The sequence below is a fragment of the Clytia hemisphaerica genome, unplaced genomic scaffold (genome assembly GCF_902728285.1).
Source record: "Clytia hemisphaerica strain Z4C2 unplaced genomic scaffold, Clytia hemisphaerica genome assembly, whole genome shotgun sequence".
NCBI lineage: Eukaryota > Metazoa > Cnidaria > Hydrozoa > Leptothecata > Clytiidae > Clytia > Clytia hemisphaerica.
Genome location: NW_027104229.1, coordinates 738,098 through 765,832, shown reverse-complemented (window position 1 = coordinate 765,832; position 27,735 = coordinate 738,098). Strand labels below are relative to the sequence as shown.

The window sequence follows — 27,735 nt, the reverse complement described above, 5'->3', positions numbered from 1 at the left end:
TTTGACTTAAAAGTGTCTAGTAATTTTAGAGAGTGTCACATTCTAATTTCGATATTCTTATTACACAGGCTCTCAACTTTGGCAAGTTATTTTTTTCATGTCATAAAAAAAAATTATTGGAGTGACAAAAGGGATTTAAAAGTATACACGCAGTTGAAATTCTGCATTTCAGAGTTGAAAATGTTGATAAAATAAATTACAAACTTGTAATAAAAATCGAAAATAATTTTTTTGTACTAATGTTTAAGCTCTATCAATCTTTTCACCTAAATAATTCAAAGATATAAAATTATGACGGAATATTGTCGGATTTTTCATACCAATTTTGAAATACAGGCGGCAACGAAGCTCGCTTCAAAGAGACAATAAAAGATAGATGTCCAGTCGTTTATATGTTCATGCTTGTTCAAATGAAGAGTCTTATTCAGAAATTAGATGTGTTAATTGACATAATCATCACATCCAATTATTGCAGCATTATCTTGTCGATTATTTTCCAGACGAAGATAAATGATCTTCTTCTTAAGATCATCATTATAATGTTATAGTCTCATCTGCTTTTTTGTTCATTCTAATGTTCTTAACACTTGAATCAATCCTTCCTTGACCCTTGTTTGTCTAGCAACAACAAAAATTGATCCACCCCACTTTGATACAATCGGTTTACCATCACTCCATAACCATTCCGAAACGGGTTGTCGTTGTTGTGCCGAAGCAGCGATCAATCGTGAGTTGTTGTCTTGATCGTTGTGTTGTAAAATACCAAGGAAAATATGTTGTAACAAAAATTCTTCCCTGATTTCTTTGTTTTGCCTCAATGATAACATAAGCATTGGGTTCATCTTATTGAAGAAATCGTCCTCAATAAGTTGAATGGTGTATTGCTTAGCTTTCAACAAATCATTGAAATGCTTTCTTAATTTGCCGACAATTGGTAAACAGATTTTGTCAGTGAAACACACACGATTTACAAATCGATTGCGATGTAGCAGCTTCTGGAGAGGGCTTTTATGAAATAATTCATTCATGATTGAAAGATGTTTGCCATCTGTTAAGATCTGCATTACAGTGTATGTAGTTGGTTGAAGTACTTTGTCGATCACACAAATATTGACTGAACCATACGCCAAACAAACTTTAATGTTAGCATCCTCAATTTTGAAGACAATCTGTAAAGAAATGTAAATATCTATAGTTCTCTAAGTAAAGTTTTAAGGAGATTTTAAGATACTATTGGTTTCTTGTCACAATTGAGCAAAAACATAGTTCGAATCTTTAGAAAAGTGTCTATGCGCTAAACACAGGTATTTCTATCCATAAGCACAATGCTTATAAACATATTCAGACTCTAAAGGGCTAAATACACTACACAATATATTGTCAGAGAAATATAGTGTCAGCAATATATTGGAAAGGTTTCCGCAATATATTGTCAGCTAGATTTGCAATATTCCAACAATATTTTTAGAGGAAGAAAAAATTCCTTTTTATAATAGAGCACCTGGTGTTTACTTCGTACATTACGGTCCGAAAACAATATTGTTGAAGATTTTTCGTCAATATATTGTGTAGTCTAAGCCCTTAATTTAGGAAAATAAAACTCCTGATTGCTTAATCATATACCGACCAGGTCTATAGGGTCTAAACGGTATGTCTCAGACCCCTCAGACCATTTTATTTATATATTGACTTTTTAAACCCTGGACCAGGCTAGATCCACCATCTTTGATCGTGGGTTTTTAAAAAGGTGGTGCGGTACAATTTATACAATATAAAAGTTTCCGTTTAAAAATGTTTCACCTACATTGAGTGATGGTACTACAAGGGTACCACATTCAAAAAGATTCTACTTAAATGTTTTTTTTTAGCTGGGATTGAGAAATTGTATCTAAGGGAGGGGAAATAAAGGCAAGTGTATTCATCCCTTTAAATTTAAAACCTGAAGTTTTAAAGTGCGCATACCTGTCCATTTTCAATGGTTGATTTTAAGATCAACTTATCATTTTTCAAGAAAGATTCAAAGATCAGTCCACGTTGCTTGGCTTGTCTTGTGAAATGGTGATAAATTTGTTCCTTCTTATCTGAAGTTTCGGGTTCCCATGTTTTGAGGTAATCATTATATGCACCATCAAGTGGACAAAATAATGTGATCTTTTTCTGTTTTTCAAGACTTTTTCGAATGTGCTTGATCTTCAAAGCATCTTGGAAAAAGTGTTTGCATCCAGAAACTTCCACTGATTTAATGAGTCTTCCAAAAGCATCATCTATGGAGAGAACAATATATTATATACATTAGAGTCTCCATAACTCGAACACGCATGGAAACACAAATCTGTTTCGATTTGTGTTGTAAGATCTATAAGGCATTTTAAACTGAAGGGACCATAAAACTTGTTCGTAGTTAAGGTAACGTTTGATTTATTAAGGTTTGAGTTAAAGAGACTCCATTATATTTTTTTGTAGAGGCAAATACTTTTGAATAGTAAAAATTTAACTAATAATCCAACTTTGCTAAATGCATACAGCAAACACTAACCCATAGTCTTCTATTTAGTACATTTAAAATCAGCGACAAAATATGTGGCAATTTCTTGAAAAATCCCTCCCCCCCCTAATATCAGTGTTGATGTGAGCTTTTTCTGAGCATGGTGGCAGCCTTTCCACCCATCAACATTGATACTAGGGGGGGGGATTCTTGCCACAATATTTAGTCCCAGATTGTAGTTAGTATCGTTAATTGGGCTATTCCAGAAATAGTCTGCACCCCCTATGTTGAGGAGGTGTGACGTCCAGGGTGGTATGGAAAATAAAAAATCCAGGGTGGTCCGGTTTTTCGAGTGTAAAAATCCAGGGTGGTCCAGTTTTTAGAGTGTAAAAATCCAGGGTGGTCACTTTTCCCGAAAAAGACCTCCTCAACATAGGAGGTACAAATTTTTTCTGAAATAGCCCATTGTGTTTATTACGAGCTTTTGATACTTTGAAGAGGACATTTTATTACCTTGTAGAGATCTCTTCTTTCGACTTTTAGCATTGTTATTGTTGTTAGATGCAAGTGCCGATTTCAATGTATTGAAAAGATTTTGTTGATCTCCAATCCTTTGCTATAAGAAAGAAGGAACCGTAAGCTGACCTTATGTTGAAACCCCATCTATTCCGTTAACCTTATTTAACATAAGGTTGGAATCATTTTTTGAAAAAGATTTTCTCTGACTTAATGTGAGTTCAATCAGTGATCCCGAACTTCTCATTATTTCTATCTCTTAATAAGGGTGACAATATTAGATTGGGTTATTGACATTAGACCAATATGCGGTATCGAGAAAGAATATTTTTTGAAAATTGTCAATGGATATATTGGTTGAAAATATTTCTAGTCACCCAAATATTAAGTTTGAATATAAAGTATGGTGTAGCCAAAACAGGCCAAAAGAACATTTTCAAATGAAAATCGAATCTTTATAATCAAGAAAAAAACACTGTATGGTTCGTACTTATAATCGGCGCGTGAGTTTAGTAAACATAAGAAAAACAATTACAAGGAAATTACAGTTGACGTTCTCTAATTCAATTTTCAAGGGAGATCGGATTTCCATCGAATAAGGGAGCTTTTTGAATAATAGAGCGTTGTTTATGAGTGATGACTGGGACTGTATCGATTGTATCGAGTAGTAGAACGTCGAATTAGAGAGCATCAACTGTATACTTGAAAATTACCTCCAGCATTTTTATCATATTGTTCATGTCAGATAAGGAGTTGACATCAAAACTTGGTTGGATTTTCTTGCTGGTCACTTCAACTCCACAACAAAAGTTCTTATCATGTGTTGATGACATGCGAGCTCCTTGCATTATGTAATTTGGTCCCTAAAACAAAATGTGTACCAGTTCTATTTGAAGGGACATAAAAACTAATTTTTCCTTATTTTTATGACACTGTAATTATCTATTCATGGTATTAAAAGGTAATTATAATGGCATAAAAATCTGCTCTCCTACACAGATTTTGCACAGAATTTCCTCATTCGCCGTACCAGATATAAAAAGCTTCCGTCGTGCCTGAAGTATGCTGGCATAAGCTTTAGATTTTAAACCTTATATCAATATATAACCATGAAAAAAAAACTATTTCTTGCCCTTTATCATATTTAAAAAATTGAAAACTTACAGATCCACTTTGGAAAATATTGATGTATGTTTCGTGAGGTTGGCAGCACTGCGTGCAATTCTTTACACCTGTTTACATAAGAAATTGAATAAAAACGTAAATTCGTGTGAAAAAACTCTTCAAAAATAGTTAGGAGGGTTAAAGCGTTGGTGATCAGAATGGTTAATCAAAAGAAACGAACTTAAAAAACTATAATTTTAATACCTGAACATCTTGGTTGTGGAGTTGGGCAAATGGTTGTTGGAGCTAAGGTAAGAATAAACCAAAATTCAAAATAAATTGAAAAAGAATGTTTGAAAGTTCCAAACCTTTTGATAGTGGTAACAATTAAAAAAAACAGTCTTTTGAATAACTTAATATGGGTAAGAAAATATCAAATTTGCAAATAAAGTTTTTTAAATATTTTTTATGGTAAGACAAGGACAATCATCATTAACAGTGTTGATATGCACTGATGGACATAACTTAAGCTGACAAAATCAAGTATGAAAATTGAAGAAAAGTGAAATTTAGTATGGACTATTAAGCAGGATGTCAAACTCTACTGATAAATGACACCATGATGATTTTTAGAAATTAGGAGCGAGACAAACATCTCAACCTGGTGTAGTGGTGGTGGTAGTAGTAGTTGGAGGGGTCGTAGTAGTAGTTGTAGTGGTTGTTGTTGTGCTTGTGGTGGTTGTGGTTGTTGCTGGATGGAATTAATTGAAACGATGTTAGAAGAATTTTCCCACATTCATTCTTTTCAATAAGCTTTGTGTTAGTCTGTACCTAATCTAACTGTTCTTACATAACAGGGGTTCACCTGATTTCTAGGTAAACCAAGTTCTATTATTTCAGTAGTGAATTATATTAACACTAGTATTAACTCTGTCTGGCTGAGGTAAAACTTATTTTTTCTAAAATTTTGAGCTTGGATATCCAGGCTAACTCAACCCCACCCGCTTATTAAATTTTGAGTTTTTTCCAACCCCCTGCTTATTCCAAACCCCCCGGCTATTAGGTACCCATGAGTAAAGTGAGATATGATAGACATAAATTGTAAGCCAGAGATGGAGACTATTTCTTTACTTAAACAGCCTAAAAACAAACCAATTAATAAACTGCCAATTTAGGCCATGCCACTTTCTCAGGCATCAGAAATCCATTAAACCATTGACATATTAATACATAATAATTATAAATGTCCATTGTTTTTTTCTTCTTACCATTGCTTTAATAATGGAGTGTTTCAATTATGTTCAACATGACATCCTGATAAGCAAAAGGTCTATTCCATAAAGCTTTGTCCCTTCAAAGAGTGTTGTTGTTTAATTGTTTAATTTTTCAACTTTTGACACAAATTTTTGAGAAACCATAAGATCTCTTACTAATTTATTATAAGCAGTGTTAAACAGTACATACTTTCTTTTTATAAGCATAACGCTTATAAGCATATGAAGGCTCAGATTTATAGAATTCCTAAGCATAACATAAGCATATATGTCAGCCTGAAATATTTTTCAAGTTGTCATTTTTTATCAGTTTAAAATGGTTTGGTTGAGGTCAAGTAAAAAAAAAGACATTCCACGGCTACCACTGCTCCCAAATCTGAACAAATTTTTACAAAATTTCTAAAATTTCACTAAAACTTGGCTCGGGGTGAATTATAAGCATGATTCATAAGCATATAATAAGCATAATCTATGCCTGGATACTTTGAGAACTCAAGCATACACGAGCCTGACCAAGGGGTATACACTTGCTTATAAAAAAAAAACATGTATTAACCTTAGCTAACCTGATAGCAGATGACCATGATCTCTTAGGCGCATGGTAAAACCTCTGACGACGCTTAAAAATTATCGACATTTTTTTCGAAAATGTCATTTAGTTTCTCTATATATACTTGTAGTTCACTCCCGGGTCGAAAATGTCATTTAGTTTCTCTAAATATACTTGTAGTTCACTCCCGGGTCGAAAATTTTCAAGATTTTAGTAATTTTCAATTCAAAAATTCCGGGACCGAATTTCACATTCGGCCCAAGAGTGAACTGCAATATTGCTGGATGGATTAATTGTCACAATATTTGAGAATATTGGCCTTTTCAGGCCTTTTTCACAAAATTAAGTCCTCCCAGAAAATTTCAGAACATGCCAAATCTCAAAAAATAACTCCACAAAAATTTTCCAATTGTGCAAATAAAAACTCCCCATTTTCAAACTTTATTTTCCTTCTTATGAAAAACTTTAAAGGGACATAAAAGTAGTAAAATGTAAACATTGAGCAAACCACGTGTCATTAAAGAGAACAATTTTTAAAAATCATGTGTCCAAAACAAACTTGTAAAACGATTGAAACAATCAAAATCAGCCATATTTGTTTTTATTTTTTATTTTGACATGTGACATTTGTTTTGATTTTGTAACCCGCTGCATACGGTTTGTATACAAATTTCATCAGTACTTTTATGTCCCTTTAATATTTAATGTAAATCAGCATTATGTTATCAATATTTCTAATTTCTGAATCGCTACTAAATTCAATATCGAAGCCCCATTTCCTTAAAAAAAATCCACTCAAATTTTGCCAAAATAAAGTCTACAAGAACAACTTAAAGAAATCTGGCTTAGTCTGAGCCTGCTTAAGTTATAACAAAAATCTTTTTTTGTCAAAAGTTGAACTTTTCTCTCAATTCACAATTTGCCCCCTTTTTCGAACTCAATCACACAGCTTTGTTGCCATATCCTTTCTTTGTAACTATGCAAAATTCTTACAAATTCGAGATAGCTTATTCTTCAGATTGTTTGTTTTCCCACATCCCTTAGTTTAGAGCATTGATGTGGTGTGCAGAAAACAATTATGATCTTTGACCTTAACTCGTGTCTATTGATTACTGCATTATATTTAATTATAAGAGTGTCAGAACAAAATTGCCAGAGTGGAAACGATGCAAAGTCCACGCCAAATTGTTATTATTTTAAATTGATATCTACGCCAAAAACCAAAAACCCTGGGATATTTGATTTTCTCATGCTTAAACATTGCTCTAAATAAGCTTTATATTCTATTTACACTCCACGCTGTTATATGAGGCCCCCCAGCCGCACCTCTAATCACGCTATCACGCAAAAAGAATTTCTCCATCACGTATCACGAAAATCGTAAAAAATAGCGAAAAATAGCCCAAATCACGCATCACGCCTCAAATTTTGAACACGCCATCACTCCAAAAAAAGTCTCTAATCACGCCATCACGCAAGAAAAAAGTCCCAATCACGCCATCACGCAAACCGCTGGGGGGCCTCTTATATGGCGGTCGAGGGAGAGGCGGAGCTTAATAATCCTGGCATAAAGAAATCGGGTGTTAAGATGGCGGTCCTTCTCTCGTCTTGAAAAGCTTTGACTTACGCCAATATCTAGCTTTATATCCATTTCTTACGCCAATACACCAAAAGTGATTACTGCCTCATTCCAAATATATTCGGTGTACTGTGCACCATTTCCAGCCTGGCAAAATTGTTTATAAGTCTGGGATAGACAGTTACATCAAAATGCCTCGAAAATGTCAATATGAAAATTGTGTAATCAGAGAACGTATGTCTCGCTCATTATAAAAAGGCCGAGACAAACTTTCAATAATTGGATTGTAACATCGAGTTAAGTCTCTTTTGTTAAGTCACCAGGGGGTAAATAAAACAGACCTTGATACATTTATCGTTCGTTTCAACTTGACAATTCGTTTAAAACTCAGCCTCCTAAATATTTGGGGTAGGTAAAATATGTACAAAGAAATTCATACTTTTCCAACCCGGCCAATCTTTAAAAAAGAAGCGAACAATAAAATGTAATAACCCTTTCCAAATAAACCTCTTCGGTGGCGAGCGTAGTCTACTCTGACGTAATTGTAAAATTCATGTAATGGGAGTTTGACATAGTAATGTAATGTTGTTTGGGGAATTATGAAGTTCTCGGGAATTCCGATTGCATTTATTCAGGTTGATTTTTTATGACTTCTAATGGTACTTTTTCTAACGAGTTTGATTACTCTGTTCTCACACTTATGTCTTTTTTTTCGCGTCCTTTTTCGTGATTACTTTTGTTTATATTTTTAAAGACAGGTAAGAAGGCATATTGATGTAACTGATAGATAACCTGGGGAGTTGGTTCAAATTGCTAATTGTCCTATCAAATTGCTAATTGTCCTATCAAATTGCTAATTGCCCTAGCAGAGGCCCACCAGCGGCACCCCTAATCACGCCATCACGCAAAAAATTTTCTCCATCCCGCATCACGAAAATCGCTAAAATTTGTCCTCACGCAAAAAATAGCAAAAAATAGCCCAAATCACGCATCACGCCTCAAACTTTCGCCCTATCACGCATCACGCCAAAATCTTGATCACGCCATCACGCCAAAAAAAATCTCTTATCACGCCATCACGCAAGAAAAAAGTCCCAATCACGCCATCACGCAAACCGCTCTAGGGGGGGGGCCTCCTAGCAAATATAACACAGTGCACTGGGCATAAACACAGATGGGTAGTAGGTCTGTCAATCATATTTATTAACAGATATGTTATGTTCAGACATCAGATCAGAACAAATCAAAATGAAAATATTGAAAATTGTCAAGCAAAGACAAGCAAAAGTAAATAAAGAAAGTAAATAAAGGGAAAGTGTAAAAGAAAACAGCTTATAGTTATAAAATCCAAACTTTCAGCTCATTTTCACTTTCATCACTAGTCTGGTGATCCATACAAGGACATAAGGACCATACAATCCCATCTTTCCATCATCAAGAAAAAAAAAATTCCCTTGTTTCCCGCGCAAACTCACGTTTTGGAAAGGATTTCAAAATGGTGGCATTTCACTGCGAGGATTGCTCCACCACAAAGTGTAAATCTTCATCAGTAACCAAAATGGTAGCCCAGCAGTTGCCGAAAAATCTGGAAAAATTCAACAACGTGCCTTGGCACGACTGCTCATTGTAGTTTGATTTTGGACCTCTTCTGCAGACCATAAAATGGTAAGTTGTGTGAATTTTTCAAAATTACTACTGTTTGTTTATTCCTTTCCTTTTAGATGAAACATTTTTCTATAGATCAGATTACTTTACCAACTTTAATAAAGACAAGCTTTTTTCTGGTATATACCATGTAGGCGGGTAACTTGCACTGCTGCATCAGTACAGTGGAGGCTAACATGCATAGCCCTCAAATGAATGACCTGGCTGGTCCTTAAAATACAAAGTTAAATCAAAACAACTACCTAGCTGTATTGTATAAGGGTTGCGAAGCAATCCAGACTCCACCTCAGTTCGCAAGTTGCTAGCAAAATAAGAGACACTCTAAAAATTCCTCTAATAACGCCGCTATAGAGACAGGGTCGTAAGAGCCTTAATGCCCCAAACATACCACGTAATCTACGGAGGCACAACACCCGCCCCCGCCCGCCGCGCATAGCCCTTTTTTTTTCCTTCTAGTTATTCTACTCTAAATGGTGCCTTAATAAAATCGAACGATATTAGTCGAACGATCGAACATTTTTATTCGAATCACGAATCGTCTGTCGAAAATCATCAAAACATAAAAATAAAACAAAAACAAAAATGTACAAAGATAGTGGCTTGTTGGTTCTAGGGCAGTTTTGATTTATTTCTTGACAAATTCGACAAATTTGATTACCTCCGTACTTCTTTATCATAGAATATCCACTTGGTTTTGCAAGGTAATTTTCGTTCATTAAAAGAGCACTCCTCCCACCCGCCCGCGCGACTTGCAAAAACCTCTCATTAATCGACCTTATTTGATACTTGATACTTGCTGTTAAAAGTCAAGGGATGATAAAGATCCTTTCTGTCAACGTTCAAACTAATTTTTTTCCATTTAACAGCAAAATATACATTTAAAACCGAAGAACCACCGCTTAGATTGCTTAGATGCGTGCCGTCCGCGCGGCAATTTGATCAACTTCACATTCTAAGTCCGTGTTTCGGCTTCCGGTAATTTTGTTGCTGTTCACTGTCAGGGTACACCATTTTAAAACGGCATTTTTTGCAGTCCTAGCTACCAAACCGAGAAAGTTTTCGTGGCTTCAAGCCAAACCATTCAAGGTCATTTTGATAAAATCATCGGTTTGAAGATGTGATTTATATAGCAAATTTTCGCTTGGGGTAGAAGTTAAAGGTACGTGCACAATATAGCAAAAATTCGCTTCACAAAAATGGTAGAGTAGAGCTGCGACCAGAGCTGCGTAGTTCATTTGTTTTGAAATTTTGTTGCTTTGATTTCATCGGTCAGTCACTTTAATCTTTCTAACAGCAACTCTTCAAAAACCATACTAGCTTTAATGCTTTATTAATGTTTAATCCTTGTACTTTATCTCATGAACAGAAAAGTTTTATTTTTATTTTTATCATTCAACATCCCTCATGTAATTCTGACACTCTTTTTTAGAGCTGAAAATAATAGGAAGGTTTTTCAGAAGAGGGAAAATCCTTTTTCAATCAGTGATTCCTACTTTCATATTATTCCTATCTCTAAAGAAGGGTGTCTGAATTAGATGAGAGATGTCAATACTAAACCAAGCAAGATTTAGACACTGAAATTTAACAAACCATTCTATTTTTTGATACTACAAAGTCAGAGCTATCTCGGGAATGATCTTTCTGAAAATAATCCTAGGAAAACAACACCCAAAACATTGATTTTTTGCCTTAAAATTACCATTTCTCGGCACCAGGTGGCAGGGTTTTCAGTAAATTTTAGGAAGGTATTGATACTGATTTTCTTTATCTACTTTTCATGCTGAATCTTTTGGTAGTATCGTTTCTAGAAAAATGTTAGTAAAGAGGGGACCCTTGATAAGTTCCATCAATTAACTGAAAATCAATTTATTAAAAAACTGTAGGAGATTCGAAGGGCAAATTTTTCTTATCAGCTCTATATACACCCTATTAGGGTCATAATATCATTTGCCCTGATTTAAGGGGTGCCCTACGAAGTGTCACAATTCACTACCTCGATCGCTGGTCTAATATTGTAGAAATGATTTTGCTGGTTACCAATTGTTAGAAATTATGAATAATGACAATTCAGCTCAACCAATTCAGAAAGAGGATTTTGTAGTAAATGAATTTAAATTTTAATAATTCTATCTGACTAATGTCATACATGCAAAATGACATTTCAGATTTTCTTTCAAAAAACTCCAAATCCAAATCACTTACTTGCAAGCCTTTTTAGTAAGAAGAATAATCTGGCAGATTTACATGCACCTCTGCAATAACTCTCTAAAAGCAAATTAAAGAAACTTTCTAAGCCACTTATAACCAAAATTAAAACTTTGATTTTTAAAACAATCTTTTTGTACAAAAAAAGCAGACTTAAAAAGATACGAGGCAAGTTTCAAAAGCTGAGACTTTGGCGCCCACTATTTAAAGTGAAATATAGCTTAATAGCAAAGTAACTTGCTAAAAAAGTAAGAAAAAAGGGTTTTCGGCATTCTTTTCTCTTTTTGGGTGGAAACAGCAAGCTTTTAGATGTCAAAAAGGGGTGCCAAAATTAGTAATCAGAGGCACCTATGCAAGATTTTTCAAATCAATTTTGAGGGGTGCTTAAAAACAAGAGGGACAAAATTTTGTGCCACTTATCTTTCTGCACCCCTTAAAAATTGACTGCTTGGGGTGAACACCTGTCCTCTCTGCCATAATACTAGTGATTAATACAGGAACTAATACGTAAAAGTTTAATCTAAATTTTTTCTTGATTGCTTCCCAAACAAAGTTGAAAATGACAATAGGAGCATTTGGCTCTGAAAAGTGTTAAATTGTCAGATGTTAAATTCAGTTTGCTAGCTGGTTTGACTGCCCCCAAATACCCACTACTTTATTTCATTCATGTCATCATGCTAAGCAAACTCTCAAAGGTTTTATGTGAATTTCTTGTAGAGGGCAAACTGCCATTAACAAGTAGTAAAGTCAAGAGTGATATTTTTGTAGGGGGTCAGGGTTTGTTTGAGTTGTATCTTGAAAGTATATATATTGCATGAATGCATGAATATTTATTGTATGAGTTCAGGTGGTAATTAGTTTGTATGATAGTTGTGGATTTTCTGAGTTTTTAGATGAAATGACGGGTGAAATTTCTTTCATTGATTATCGTTATGAGTTTTCTGGAGTTTTCACAATCAAATGAAAAATCAGGTTGTATGAATTCAAAAATAAAGTGAAGATTAGTTTTAGAAAATCTGGTTTGAGCCTTGATTGAATTTTTGATTATTTCTTTAGAGTTATTTTACAGTTTTCAAACCTGTTGTGGGTTTGTTTATCCAAGGATCGAAAGAAACTCCATCACGTAAAATCTTTGCAATCACACTCTTTTCGTATTCTTCTCCTGAGTTAAAGTAGGAGCAAATTTTTTTCAGAAAATAGCCCTATTTTAAAGTACTAGTAGGTATCAGAGACGAATGTTTGTTGTGGAACAGCTTATATAATACTGAATTCTCACTTCTAGTTTAGCAAATGTTTTAAATCAAAAGCTTCACGGAATAGTGAATTTTCTTTCCAAAATAATAATTGGAACCTGGACTTTTTATTACGAGAAACTTGATTTTTAGGTAACTTTTTTCGTTTCACAAGCCAAATCCTTAGAATTTTATTCAAATTACTTCATCCTGAATTCATGCATTTTATAAGCCTTTTTAAAAATATGATATTTTTGTAAGCTACACTTTATAGATAACCCTTTCAATTTTAGTTTATTTGATTTTCCGGGTTATATTTAATTCACTTACCTATGATCGGCATAAGTATCAAAAGCCCGGGGAGGCCACTCATATGATCTGGCCTACGTCATGTGCCGCGCTTAAGGGTGGGGTTTTTCAACATCCCAAAATGCACTGTAAGGGTGTGTTTCTGTGAGATTGCACTGTAAGGGTCGAATTTTAAAACAAATCCAAAATAAGTGTTAAGAAGAAAGGTTTTTACTTCTCGTTTATTTGAAAAAGTTTTTATTGTCTGATAATTACAGCTCTGACCAGCTCTGACAAGAATAATTTTCTCAGTTTTTCTTTGAAACAGAAAATTTCCCAAGCTTCTTCTTACACGCAGGTTTACAGCTGAGAAATATAGTGCACTATAAGGATTGGGTAAATCAAGAGAAAATGCACTGAAAGGGTACGATTTTGAAAAGCAAATTTTGCGCGGCACATACCGTCGTTTCGAAATCAAGTGCCCCCCCGGGTTAGTGTATTTGGAATAAATACTTACTGGTTGTCTTGGCACGATTCTCTGCTGCAATAACTGAAAAAAGACAAGTGAATTATTGTAATAAAATGGACTGTTCCATTTCAAATCCATACAGGAGGAGGGTTGACAAACCTTTTCAAGCCAAAAATAACTCTAGAAAATGTGGGGATACCCCTTTGGAAAATGACAACATTTGCAACAAAACCCTTGCTAAAATTCTTCTTCACACCTTATAGTGAGGGTGGAAATCAGTCTAATCAGTCTTTTACCTGACTTTACCTTTGAAAACTAACTTTTTTAAATAATATGTTAAGATATTATGAAAATTTTAAAATTCTTTTGTCCTGTTAGATTAGTCTCATCGAAAATTATTTTTTGTCACTGTATGACGTAAGTTTTGGGTGGAAATAGAGCACTATGATAATAGTGATTTATTAAAAATATTAATTTTTGTTCATTTAATAACCAAAACCTTATTACGAGTTAAACAATGGTGTGTGTTTTCCTTTGAAAATGATTGAATCCTATTGGTTGAAAAAGTATCACGTGGCTTCCCCGAAGTAAAGGATAAGAAACTCATGTAACTTATGGCATGTCCAAATTTCATGTTTTTAAATTTCAAGTTTTGCTGACGTCAGCATTTTTTGGTTTTAGCCTAATAACTTTTTTTTGTTGTTAAAATTAATTTTTAACAGTGATATCTGAATTCTACATCCTGATACGCCTCTTTAAATGTATAAATGAACATTTCTAAGGCCCCCAATTTCCTGCGCCCAACTTATGGCTTTTGGGACATGCCATAAGTTACATAGAGAACATTTTATACATTTCCTTCTCACAGACCCGATAGAGTTTTTTGAGCCCGTAGTGATGGTAAAAGTAACGGCCTGAAACTTGATTTAAAATAGTATACAATGTTTGTTGATTTGATTATTTTCAGCGGAGACAAAAATTGGAGTATGATATTCCACTAGGGACGATATTTTGGCCAAATTTTCCTGTGGGTAGGGTCCCACCGGGTCTGTGAGAAGGGGGTGTTTTTATTACCTTTAGCGCACGTATCGCCAGTGATTTGTTGAATGAAATCTTTATTCAGTAAGTCAGTAGCTGATTTGACTTTGAGATAACGATCATTAGAACGTGTGATTTTGTTCATTTCAACTTGTGTCGCTTCATCACCCACCGCAATAACAAAAATATCAACACCTAAAAAATGAAGACAAGCTTTAATTTTCCCAGTGCGTAACATTTTTTGAAAAATAAGAAAATTTCACCTGTTTTTAAAATTGAAAACTACAAACTAACACAAAAGCTTGTAAATTGAGATTTTGTTAATGGTTTTGGGTACCATTAGAAAGGTATTTTTGTACTCTTCCAAAAATCATCTCTTTTATATCTTTTTTATCTAGTGGTCAGGACTAAAAGCCCTAAGTCTGGGACTTGGTATATTGGGTTATTTTGAACATACATATACGTCACTCGGGTTTAAACCAAACAGACTTTTCGTAATAAGCATCCTCCGAACACCGCATGGTTTATGGGTTAAAGATTTTTAAAAATCCTATATTAATAAAAGTTAGCAGGATAGCGCAAAGGTAAATTTAAGGTCAATGCTGAGATCTACACGGTTAAAAGCCTAGTTTAAGAACAAGTTAAGAACATTTCGTTAAGAACATTTTTAGGTTTAAAACTCAAAAAGTTAAAAACATTTATGGACGGCTTCAAAAAAATGGATGTTCTTATAATATAAAAAATAACGTGTGATACAGTCATACATGCAGAATAATAATAAGGCTTTTTCTTACCTCTATCATAGAGTGGCTTGGATGCGCTTACTGGATCTAATGCTCGCCCATTGGTTTCTTTGGTGGGATTTTGTGCTCCGTCCGTTAATAAGAAGAGAATCTTTCGGACACCGGGTCGATCGCCTAAACAATGAAAAGAATGACGATCTTTAAATACATTGTGAAGGTATGCAATTTTAGTTTTTAATTTAAGATTTATCTAGTTAAAGATAATTAAAAGCCTCCACCCCATTTTTCTTTCTATCGATAAAAGTGAAATCTCACTTTTGTCCCAGGGACAAAATCAGCATGTCTTTTGGGTATTTTCCTCACTTTTTGTCCCATAAAACAAAAAACAAAAAAAAATCATGGGCCATGCACTTTTTTTCTTGTGTTGGTGGGATAGAGCATGCTGCATTACCGCAACGCGAAAAAAACTTCTCCTGTCCCCAAGCCTTAAGTGTGAACCTGTGACTTTCTAAATAGTAAGGTATCTAGAGCCCTTTTGAAAGATAAAAAAAATCACCTAATGAGTGTTTTCAACGAAAACTTCATCATTTCTAGCAAGCTCTTGAACGGTTAAAGGGACATTATGTGAGTCGAATTTTCGGTTATGGACCTAAATGGAGCTCTTTATTTATTATAGCGACGCTTGTGTTTAGAGGACTTGATTTTCGACAAAGAATGTAGTTAGCACATCACCAAAAATCTGGATTTTTTAATCCATTTCTTGGTGATTATTTATAACTTGATGATTTTCGAAAAATATCTTTCAATTCGATTTTTTCACTGCTGCGATAGTTTCAAAAGTTTAAAGTGACATCAAAAAATAGAATCTTTGGGGCCCCCGAGAACCTGGGGCTTTAAAAATTCAAAAATGTTTCGAAATGGAATAGACGTTACTGCGAAAAAAAATTAACGCCATGACCTCAAGGCTCTGGAGAAAGTTACTTTGATCCATTTTCGAATCAATAAACTTCGTCAAGTTTTTAATACCCTCACTACTAATATTGTAAAATTTGTTACCTCCTCGAGGCGTGAATAATTGATAGTTGGCAATATCAAAAGCCAAATCGATTCTTGTTCGATAGCCTTTGTACGGTAATCGTTCCACTCTTCTCGCAATCTCTTCAAGATCAAAGACTTCATTGAATTTCAATTCTAATGAGGTTTGGGTACCAAAATCACTGAAAATGATAGCTCCATAATGCGATGTATTCTTTGAGATCCCAAAACTAAACGAAAATATAATTTATTATAATGTATAATTTCTATGACGTAATCTGGAGTTCAAATTTTATCGAAAACTGGCAAAGCTTCGTGCTTAAAAGTTTATCAAAGAACGTGACCATTTCATTTTTGGGGTATCTTATGTTTGATACAACAAGTTCATTCAATTTTGAATTATCATGTTATTGGTTTCCTTTGTTACAAAACTAAAAGAAGCCTTTCAATTGGCTCATTTTGGGTGTTACGTCATTTTCAGCCAATAGAATAGCATCATTTTTTTAAGAGTCAATTTGAACCTTGAGGGGCTGGTCTCTACTTTCGCCCGAAATGGGCAACAGTTTTTTTCTTAACCTTTCTTTGCCTGAAGAAAAGATTACGTCATGAAAAGGTTTCGCGCGAACAAAGAAAAAAGTTGAAGGAAGTTCTACTTTTTTAAACCGTTACGTCAATTTCGACCAATGGAATTGCTTCATTTTTCAACCGATTTATGCAAGGCGATTGCAAGAATGACGAGAATCATGTGCACTGAACAATGCAACAAAGAATCCGGTAGGGACATGGAGGCGTTCTTATCGTGCACCCTGATACCTTTGGATAAGAACCCCGGCATTCGACCGATCGGCATCGGGGAAGTTCTTAGACGCATCGTTGGAAAGACTGTTACAACATTCCTGAGGAATGAAATACAAGAAGCAGCTGGCAATCTCCAACTGTGCGCTGGTCAGCTGGGTGGATGTGAGGCTGCAGTGCACGCGATGACAGACATCTACAATGACGAGAACACAGACGGTGTTCTACTGGTCGACGCTTCGAATGCATTTAACAGCATAAATCGTGAAGTTATGATGCACAACATTAACATCCTTTGTCCAACCTTGGCGATGTTTGCTACCAAATGCTATTCGAACCACGTCCGTCTGTTTGCGATTGGAGGAGCAGAGCTGTCGTCTTCTGAAGGTACAACACAAGGAGATCCGATCGCTATGGCTCTCTACGGCATATGTTTGCTTCCCTTGACCGACACCCTCCGAAACGTACCAGATACCAAACAAGTCGCGTACGCTGACGACATCACTGGTGCGGGTAAACTTGTTGCACTACGCAAGTGGTGGGATGACCTAACGCAACTCGGTCCAACTATCGGCTACTACCCAGAACCTTCTAAGTCATGGTTGATAGTAAAACCCGAAATGTATCAAACGGCACTCGACACATTCGAAGGTACGTCTATAAAGATCACAGCAAAGGGGCATAAACATCTCGGTGCTTCTGTTGGGGAAAAAAGCTACAAGAAGGAATTCGTTTCAAATAAAGTCGAAACCTGGGTTAAAGAAATCAAAACTTTGTCAGACATTGCAATAACTCAACCCCAAGCTGCGTATGTCGCCTTCGTTATTGGCTACCGGCAAAAATTCAACTATATCATCCGAACTCTAGACGATATATCAGAATTGCTTCGACCCATCGAAAATGTCATCCGTTTTCACCTCATACCAGCCATATGTGATGGCAGACAGTGCTCCGATATTGAAAGAAAGATCCTCTCGTTTCCGATCAAGATGGGAGGCCTTGGAATCATCAACATCGAGGATGAGGCTAAATTTCAAAACGAAACAAGTCGTTTGGCAACTAAAGTGCTAGTCGAGCGCATCATAACACAATCAAATGAATCAATTGATCCAAGTCAATCGAAAAAGATGTTGAAATCACTAGCCGCTAAACGAATTGGAGAACAAAAACGATCACTCGATCAAATCGTTCAACAACTCCCATCAATCAACCAAAAAGCTTTGGAAATCGCTTCATCTCAAGGTGCTTCCTCGTGGCTGACCACTCTTCCACTGAAAGAAGAGAATTTTGTATTGAATAAACGTGAATTCGCTGACGCACTCCACACGAGGTATGGCTGGGAAATGTAGCGACTGTCCATCAAATGTGCCTGCTCAGCCAACTTCACAATCGACCATGCGCTATCTTGCCATCTTGGCGGCTACGTTATCCATCGACATAACAACGTTCGCGATACTCTGGCAACCATGATGAATGAAGTCTGTCACGACGTGTCGATCGAGCCCCAGCTTATGGATTTGTCTCGTGAACAGGTCGATTTACCACGCTCATCTGTTACTGGGAATGAAGCTAGGGCGGATGTTAGTGCTAATGGATTTTGGCAGCGGTATCAAAGAGCATTTTTTGACGTGAAGGTTTGCAACCTTTTAGCTCCGAGCTATCGCATAAAATCTATTGGCACTACATTCACTTCCCTTGAAAAGCAAAAGAAGAGAGCATAATAACGAACGGATTCTTCAAGTTGAGAAAGGGACTTTCACCCCATTAGTATTTGGTGCTACAGGTGGTGTAGCCCGAGAATGCTCAATTTTTATGAGCAGATTAGCTGATAAAATCTCGGCAAAACAAAAATGCTCGAAAAGTGAGGTTGTGAATGGCATACGACGCAAAATTTCCTTCGTTTTGATCCGATCAGTGGTTGCTTGCCTGAGAGGTGAACGATCGAGTCGTTCGTTTACCCCAGAACAAGCGGCACTGAAGGACTCCAAACTGACGGAAATTTTGACGTCCTTGCATGTTTGAGTGTTGTGGGTTAGACGATTACATAGGCTACTTTTTCGAGGGTTTCTTTTCAGTTTTTCATCATTTTGGTCTTTTCAGGTGTTTCATTGTTCTCTTTTTTTACAATTTATACAAAAGTATGTTTGTTAATATATTTGACCCATGTAGTATATCATTTTGATTAAAATAAACGTTCATAACTCAAAAAGAAATTTTCAACCGACCAATGACCTTACAAAAACGTCAAAAAGTTTTCGCTAATGTCGCGCGAAAGCGGAGACCGGCTTTTAGAACGTGGTATGATATGCACCACTGGAGAGTCTTCTGAGAACTTTTAGAATTTTCCACCCAATACGTCACTTAAACAATAGAAAAAGTGACGTATTGGGTGGAACAAAAACAGAAAAATTGCATAATTTCGTGAAGTCATTGCAGTGGTGCATATCATGAATAAAGATTACCTTGAAATGACGTATTGAACGAACTGCAACTGAGCTAAATACTCTTCTCGAATGCTTCCCGAGGCGTCAATCAAAAACGCTACATCAGCAATAAATTCACAGCCTGGATCCGAACCTTTTAAGTTTTCAGGTGCAAAACGATCTAAAAGGTTTTAATATAAGTTAATAAAAACCACTAAGCTTCATGCATAAACCCTGGAGGCATTTTTTCAGTCTCGGTCGAGAAAAATCGTTTGAGCGGAGTTTTTTGAATACCCTAATGGTAGCACTACTCAATGTGGAAGTAAATGCACTGATAGTGTTTGAACCATAGATTTATAAAGCCCAAAGGGCTAGATGTAAAGCTTTTGCTGAAAAGTGTGCCGTGTTTAGGTAGGAGATCCTACCTAAGTCACGTGAGATTACAATAGAATTTCAGCACTTGCCCAATCAGAAGCTTCGTGGATTTTTGAAAACAATGGCAACAATATTTTTTGTCGATATTCACTTTTTTTTGCCTGCGATAGCTTAAAGCACGACATCTAGCCCTTCGGGCTTTTTAAATCTATGGTTTGAACCTCCGAAAATCTTTGATCAAAGATGGTTGATATAGCTTAATCATGGGTTTATAAAGATGAGTTATTGCAACAACCACTCCCAATGTCGTGGCCTAGCCACCCTGGTCCCCTGTCAAATCTGCCAATTGTACAGGCTGTCCCTAATTAAAGTATCGAGTCGAAACACAACTATGAGTAGAAAGTCTTATGTGCGTGTTCACAAAATTGTATTTTAAGCTCTCCCTCTTTTTTCTTTGTCATTACGATTAATTTATAGGTTGTAACTACCTTTTGTAATAAGCCTGTGTGATGGAGAACGTTCTTATATTTTAGCGATAACACACACAAACTTTTTTACTCAATCGCATGTTCAAACTCGATACTTTAATTAGGGACACCCTGTATAGACCTTTTCATAAATTACGTCACGACCTTTACTTGCCTCGTTTTAAAATTATTGCCATGGCATGGTGATTAACTCTCAGCAGATTTTAGTAAAACTACTTTGTATTCATAAAAAAAATCATTTTTTCTCAAGGGGACATAATAACCATGGTAATTGTTTGAATACGAGACAAGTGATGTTCGTGACGTAATTTATGAAAAGGTCTACTATGTAGTGTTCTTTTTTGAACTTGAGGACGATGAAAAAACAATAGAAACAATGGGGGTAATTAAAAAAAAAATTCTTGAAATGAAATATCTTGAAATTACTTTCTAAAAGGTTCTCCAACTATCAGACATTGGTGAATCTTTGATGAAATCATTATTTATATAGTACAGACAGTTAGTTACACTAGCGTCCCGCCAAAATGCGTATCAAAGATTAATGCTGCGAAAGCGCTATATCTTTTACTTGACTCGCAAGCAAAGAAATGCGCTGCAAAACTTCTAAAGGGATTCATGAAAAAATAACCCGGCGCTTTTTAATGAAATTAACATTTTCAAAAACTATGAGAAATTGCCTAAAATTTGAGCCATAGATGAAAAAATTTGAGCCAAGCCAATCTTGAAAACTAATTTGAAGATGAACTTCCCAAGAAAAAGATCTACGGGGGAGACGGAACCCACCTAGATCCGCGCACCGCCGGACAGGCTATTTCCCGGAAATTTTGCCGGACCTCAAACACGGACCCATTTACATGTGTGGCATTATTTTTACTTTAGCATATAAACAAGGCCTTAAAATCAAAGCGCTGTCTCGGGAATTGAATGACAAAATTTGGTTGGTTGATATTTTAGCTGCTGCACGTTCGCAATCTGTTATTTTGTCTCATTTTAAAGTTTTCAAGTTTTAAATAGTTGTCTTGGGAACTTGAACTTGATTCAGGTAACTCTCATCCTTGTTGTTGTAAATACATCTTGTAGATGTTGTTTTTCTGAAAGCTTTATTTCCTAGTGTGACTAACTGACAGAGGGCTGTATAGATGGTATGAACTTATAGAATGTGGAAATTTCCAGGTTATTGAGGCAAGGGCTGTATCCATTTAAAGTTAACGAACAAACTTACTAAAATTGATATCTTTAAACAAGTTTGAGATGACTTTGAATCCAGCTTTCCCTGGTAATAATTCACTAATGGATTGTACCATCAACATTCGATATGGATGGTCAACTAATCCTTCCATTTCTTGGTGTGCGCCTAGGTTTATTCCAACAACCATAAATTTATATCTGACAAAAGAGTAAAAAGCCTCGTTTGTTTATCATAATGCAAGTATTGAATCCCTTTTTGAAACGTCAAGGAATAATTGGTAGAATGCATCTATTCAAGCAGTTGATTGTTGCTGGTCAGAGAGTTATTCATGACATGCACCACTGGAGAGTCTTTCCACCCAATACGTCACTTAAACAATAGAAAAAGTGACGTATTGGGTGGAGTAAAAACAGAAAAGTTGCATAATCTCGTGAAGTCATTGCAGTGGTGCATATCATGAATTGTCAGAAAATTATTCCTGGTAGATTATTATATGAATATGAATCACCTATCAACCTTTATTTATTACCAAAATTTATTATGTAGTATGAAATTTGGCCTGAGTTTATCAGGTGTGATGATGACGTCTAATTTTTTAGTTTTTCTGATAGTGCCAATGCAACTTTTCTGAATCCATCAGCGTCACTTCGCCAGAACCAATATAACCAAAGGTTGAGATGTAAAGGGCTACTTAGACTACACAATATATTGACGAACAATATTTTGACAATATTGTTTTCGGACCGTAATGTACCTTATTGGAACTAATTTTCGCGGGAACTAATTTTCACGGTCGAAAAAAAATATCCAAAAAATAGCAATTCGCGGGTTTTCATTTTCGCGGTTTTTTTCATTCTGGAATTTTCACGGTTTTTAATTTTCGCGGTTTTGCCCTTTTTTGGACAAATTTCTTTCATTTTCCCAGGGATTTTTCAAATTTTCCGATAAAATTGGAAAAATTTGTATTTCGCGGGAATTAATTTCGCAGTTTTTAACTCTCAAAATTTTTCGCGGGCTCAAATTTTCGCGATTTTGACGAAAAACCGCGAAAAACGCTGAAATTAATTCCCGCAAAAATTAGTTCCAATAAGATACGAAGTAAATAACAGGTACTCTATTATAAAAAGGAATTTTCTTTCTGTAAACAATCCCCCTATATTGTTGGAAATTTGCAAATCAAGCTGACAATATATTGCGGACGCTTTTTCAATATATGCCGGCACTCAGCCATATATCATCAATATATTTCCTGACAATATATTGTGTAGTGTATGTAGCCCTTATTACATAGACATTAATGAGAAGTTGAAAAATATTTCCGATTTCCGATTTTAAAATAGATATTCCTTCTTCTCTTTTCCTTTGGAATGGCTCAAGTTAGTAAGACGAGCTGATGTGACGATCTGTGTATGACTTTGCTAAATTTTCTGTAACCCTAACCTTAAAGGTTTTATTTTTACATAAGTGTTCCTGTTTCATACCTAGACACATATTTCATATCAGGACAGTGTCTAACTATTGTTATATTATGCTGATATAAGCAAAAAATGTTTTTCTTGCTCCACATCCGTGTCAATCCAATGTGAAAAGATTTGTGAATTAAAATTGATGAGTAAGCGAACGATATCACTCTTATTTAAAAACAAAACCTTTACAACCCTAACTTCTCTTCTCTCTCTCATTTCGCTCAGTAATTATGATTTTACCCCGAGGACGTTAAAACAGCTTGTTGTAATGATACATCTAATTTGGTGGTCAAAATAAGCAAGATGACTTTCTCGTTGCTGTTTGATTGTGCATCGTTGAAGATCTGGTCTGCATTTCGAATGATGTCTGGAATGTCTAGTTGGAAAGCCCTGCGAATGATATTAGAAAAACAGTTGAATTATGTTACTTTTTTCTTTTAACTGTGTTTTAAAAATGAACGTAACGGTTGCAGGGCCAATAGGGGGCAGCGCTTCCCTGTACAGCGGTATTTTCAAGGAGACGCCGAAAAACGAGGTTGCAAATAAATTATGCTCGATCACTAAATTCGTCACCCTTTTGCTTTATTCACGGCGGGAATTATTATCCAGTAAATTTCATAACAGAGTAATCTATAAAAGACTCCTAACTTGAGATTCACATATCAGTGAAAAGTACTTATGAGATTTTAGGCTATCAAATTAAGTTTGTTATCAAAAGAAATGGCTGTTTGCTTGAGAATTTACAAGTTTTCTCATCACGAAAAACTTGTAAGTTTTCCCCATAATGTTCATGTCTTTTCTTCGATATACTGTAGAGATATGTTATATCCTCCCATATCTCAGAATGGAACTTGACAGGTGAACGAACCTTCCCCTGGGTCAACCCATGCCATGTGAGGGGAATTGGGTAGTTAGTGCAAGGTTTTGACGGGGGCGCTGAAAGAGACTATGGTCGCGATTATAGACCTCAGAGCCTCCTGTAACTAAACCAAACAGATAGAAAAGAAAAAACCTAGTTAACTTAACAGTACCTTCTGCTGGGTAAAAAAGTAGCTGCTAGATCATCATATGTAGCTTGTGCATTATTACGACAGTTTACCGTATCACATTTAAACGGTTGTATGTATTCAACTCTCTTATTTGATTGGATAGTCAAACTGAAGCGGTTGCATTGTGTCAATTCTCGGTTCCGTAATAATGACGTAAACATTTCTTGAAGTCCGGAAATTTGCTTTCCACCTGTGCTATCGGACGGTACTTCGTAAATGATAGCAATATCCTTCCGTTGATTGCATATTTGTTGTGGAGAAACAATGCCTAAAATTAATCAGAAAAACTGTTTGTTAAGTCAGTCCACTGTAAATTGCCATCTCTTCAGAGTTCTATGTGAAAAAACAACATTTTTCAATTCCGTTTGTATAAGAGCCTCGTTCTTATCTTCACTGGCTTTTTAAAACTGAATTGGCACTAAGACAGGGGTGTGATCAAAAGACATACGAGAGGATACGAAGCTGTTATTTTGGCACACCTAAATGGAACATCTCAAGCCTATAGTAGGGGGCCAAGCCTATGGTTCCGTGACATCTTTTTTACGACCTAGCCATTTTTAGTCTATTCCAAAGAACAGTATATTACAAGATATTTTTGAGAGGGAGGATGCGGATTAGACCCGGGAAAACTTTTTATGACCAAAATAGTGGCGCCATAGGCAAAACTGCAAGGGAAAATAAGGGGAAAATAGCTGATTTTCAAAAGTCAAAATAAACGAAAATGTTTGGTATCATCTAAAAGAGCATGAAATTCTGAGCTAAAAATTGTATTACAACAACTCTCTGACTAAAACACACAAAGAAATACAGCCGCTTTAAGACCAACTAACTGTCAGGCTCTACTACGATTTGACGTCAAATCTTGTCTTGATCGTAATGACGTCGGTATGTTTTTGAACTTCAAGCGCCAACTGAAAATGGCTAGGTCGTAAAAAAAGTTGTCACGGGACCCCAGGCTTGGCTCCCTACTCCTAATCTTATTCTCTTAGATTATAGAGCCTGCAGTAGACTCCAATGAAGTATAAGCCCGAAGGGCTAGAAGTCAATCTCTTTGGTAGGATTTGAAGCCAACAAATCCTACCAAAGTTGCGCGGCCTTGAGCGACCCGCCTGGTTTTTACACAAATGACAGATTGAAACTAAAATTTACCGCTTAATTTCGAAAAATATATCACTCGAAAACAAAGGAATTCAATCCGTCATAAAAAATACGGCGCATATTTTAAGGCTTCAATTTTTCTTGCCTGAGAAAGGTTAGAGATTGACCTCTAGCCCTTCGGGCTTGAAACTCAATGGTAGACTCACACCATCACACCAAAATAATTTTCTTATCAATCACCCATCACGCCTTTTTAAACTATAGATAAACGCCATCACGACACAACTCTCCACCGCTGAAGGGCCTCATCATACGGCTCTTTCACCATAGCTTGAACAAATCTATCGAGTTGCCTTTTATTCGTTTTGTTATACTTTTTACAGAATGGTGTCAGTAGCGTAGACAGGAGGGGGCGCAAAGTTTGAATAGGAGAGCAGATTTTTATGAGACACTGTAATTATCTATTCACAATATTAAAAGATCATAACTGTGTCATAAAAATCTGCTCTCCTACACAAATTTTGCGCCCTCCTATCTACGCTACTGGGTGTATACTGCCTGCTAGTTTGTAAGTTTTTTAATCGAGTGTGATAATCAAGCCTTAACCACTAAGGAAAAGGCCAATACAATCTCACCTCATCTACGATGTTTTTGGATGCGATACATAGCTCAGTTCCCTAGCAAGCTTCATGCCTTGAAGGTACATTTTTTGACCGAATGCGTTATTAATCAAGCCTGAAAATACTTTTACGTGCTAAGTGAACCGCAGCATCCGATAAAACATCTCCTGTTCTGCAATCAAGATTGGTAACCACTAAACTATAGACCTTATCGGATTTTTTGATTTTTCTAAAAAAGTGATGTATTGTGGGATTGTTTCGAGTGTATTACAATAGAAATCTCTTAGGAATTCCTCGAGGGAATTCTATTGTAATACACTCGAAACAATCCCACAATGCATCGCTTTTTTAGAAAAATAAAAAACTCCGAAAAGGTCTATTGCGTCTTCATTAGACATATGGGATATGTATTTACGGACCTCCGAAAAAAGTTAAGAATTTCATCTTACCTATAAATGCGGCGATTGCAATCAGCCAAAAATATATTTTCACCATGTCAGCTCCGTCACCGTTCATTGCTACTGATTGTCTGATGTGAAAAGTGAAGGGTCATTCTCTTTTTCTTATGGACATTCTATTTATTTGAAGATTCACACAATCTATTAATGTGCGAGATCAAAAGATTTGTAGGATCCAATAACCATTCCTTTTTTTGTTTGAATTGTTTTGTTTGTTATTGTTTGTGAAGACTATTTTGGGTCCATGATTTTCGATATTTATCCTTACGTTTAAAGACTTTAATCTTTTATACGGAAACCCCCAGAATAGGCCGGATTTTGCCACCGGTTTCGAATTTTGAATAATGAAACCGTTGGCTTTTTCCAGCATATTTCTTGGTTCAAAGGCATCAGTTCCAGAAATATTTGATTCTTCTATGAAAGCATGTCTTTTTTTTCGAATTTTTCATCCCACCAACCTGAAACGCTTTCTCGTGTCTCCTCCCCATTTTTCTTTCTACCAATAAAAGTGAAATCTCACTTTGGTCGTTGGGATAATGGAGTAAAATTGATTCCATAATCAATTTTTCTCCATTGTCCCAGGGACAAAATCAACGTGTCCTTTTGGTATAAAACGAAACAAAAAACCATGGTACATGCACTTTTTTTTTCTGTTGGTGGGATAGAGCATGTTGCATTGCATCAACGGGAAAAAAGCTTCTCGTGTCCAAGCCTTTAGACCTTCTAGAAAATTTGATTTTGAACACTCCTTGCCGATCGTAGATGCTCATGACCGCTAGACCTGTCCTGGCCGTTCGTAAGACTGGTCTTGGAATTTGTTAGTAAATAAGTCTGCGACCACAGTCGGGGGCAACCCAAAGGCTCCTTTTTCGATAGCTGTCTACCCAAGTAGGGGAGGGCGCCACTCTTTCTCCCTGGATTGCTGCACTTACCCTTGATCCTTCTCTTTGTAATTGCTGAGCATCAAGTAGAGAGGCATCAATTACCATTTTGGAAATCTTTGGTATGACCCGGCTGGGGGTTGAACCCACAACCTTGCGTACCGTAGCCGAATGCTCTACTACTGCACTACGGTCGCTGTCGTAATTTGTTAGACTGGTCCTTTCCGTTCGTCATTGTTTGCTACTAACGATTGCATAAAAAGAAATTATTATAAAGGATGTTGACAGGTCTAACTAGGCCGGTTTGACACCGGTTTAAAATCGCTGCTAAAATCGCTTGTGGAGTCACATAATTTAGTAAGGAATTAGTGTAAAGTTTTGCAATACTTGATGACAGGGAACCTTTTATCGAAACTTATTTAATCCTAGCCTAGCTTTTTGTTTTATCATAGATATTGTTCGAAGATTGTGTAAGAAGACTTAAAAGTAATCATGATATGAACCATATAGATTCGACCGTTTTAGATCGTTTTGACTAATTAGAAGTATATCTATAACGGATTAAAGTTCTGTAAAAGCTGTTAGTCCTAAAACTAATGCCATTTTTGTTTTGTGGGACTTTTTGTAAGAGTTGTTAGTCCAAAAATTAAGTCTATTTTGTTAACCGGGACTTTTGAAAAGCATTTAAAAGACTTGTAGGGACTTGAATT

The 27,735-nt window shown here is 35.9% G+C and overlaps 2 protein-coding genes across 6 annotated transcripts in view; one reads left to right on the top strand and one right to left on the bottom strand.

The window, feature by feature from the left end:
* Positions 1–250: 250 nt before the first annotated feature.
* On the bottom strand, positions 251–26,219 carry LOC136815900 (uncharacterized). Of its 5 annotated transcripts, XM_067072349.1 has the most exons (18): positions 26,136–26,219; positions 23,951–24,236; positions 23,160–23,309; positions 21,487–21,650; positions 19,441–19,582; positions 16,205–16,413; positions 15,200–15,322; positions 14,442–14,600; positions 13,416–13,448; positions 12,457–12,540; positions 11,376–11,438; positions 4,767–4,856; positions 4,370–4,411; positions 4,166–4,233; positions 3,715–3,864; positions 2,999–3,101; positions 1,963–2,264; positions 251–1,169 (listed from the first exon to the last, which is right to left on the bottom strand). In XM_067072349.1, exons 1-18 carry the CDS (start codon positions 26,200–26,202, stop codon positions 567–569), a joined length of 2,838 nt encoding a protein of 945 aa, XP_066928450.1. In that variant the 5' UTR covers positions 26,203–26,219; the 3' UTR covers positions 251–566. The 5 variants fall into 5 exon arrangements, with proteins under 5 accessions (XP_066928450.1, XP_066928451.1, XP_066928452.1 ...); XM_067072350.1 differs by lacking the exon at positions 11,376–11,438; XM_067072351.1 differs by lacking the exon at positions 12,457–12,540.
* The window catches only part of LOC136815901 (uncharacterized), a 54,131-nt gene continuing 35,306 nt past the window's right edge, over positions 8,911–27,735 (top strand). The window contains exons 1-2 of the mRNA XM_067072354.1: positions 8,911–9,173; positions 15,211–15,365. The gene's annotated coding sequence lies outside the window, so the exon portion shown is untranslated. The remainder of the gene's footprint in view (positions 9,174–15,210; positions 15,366–27,735) is intronic.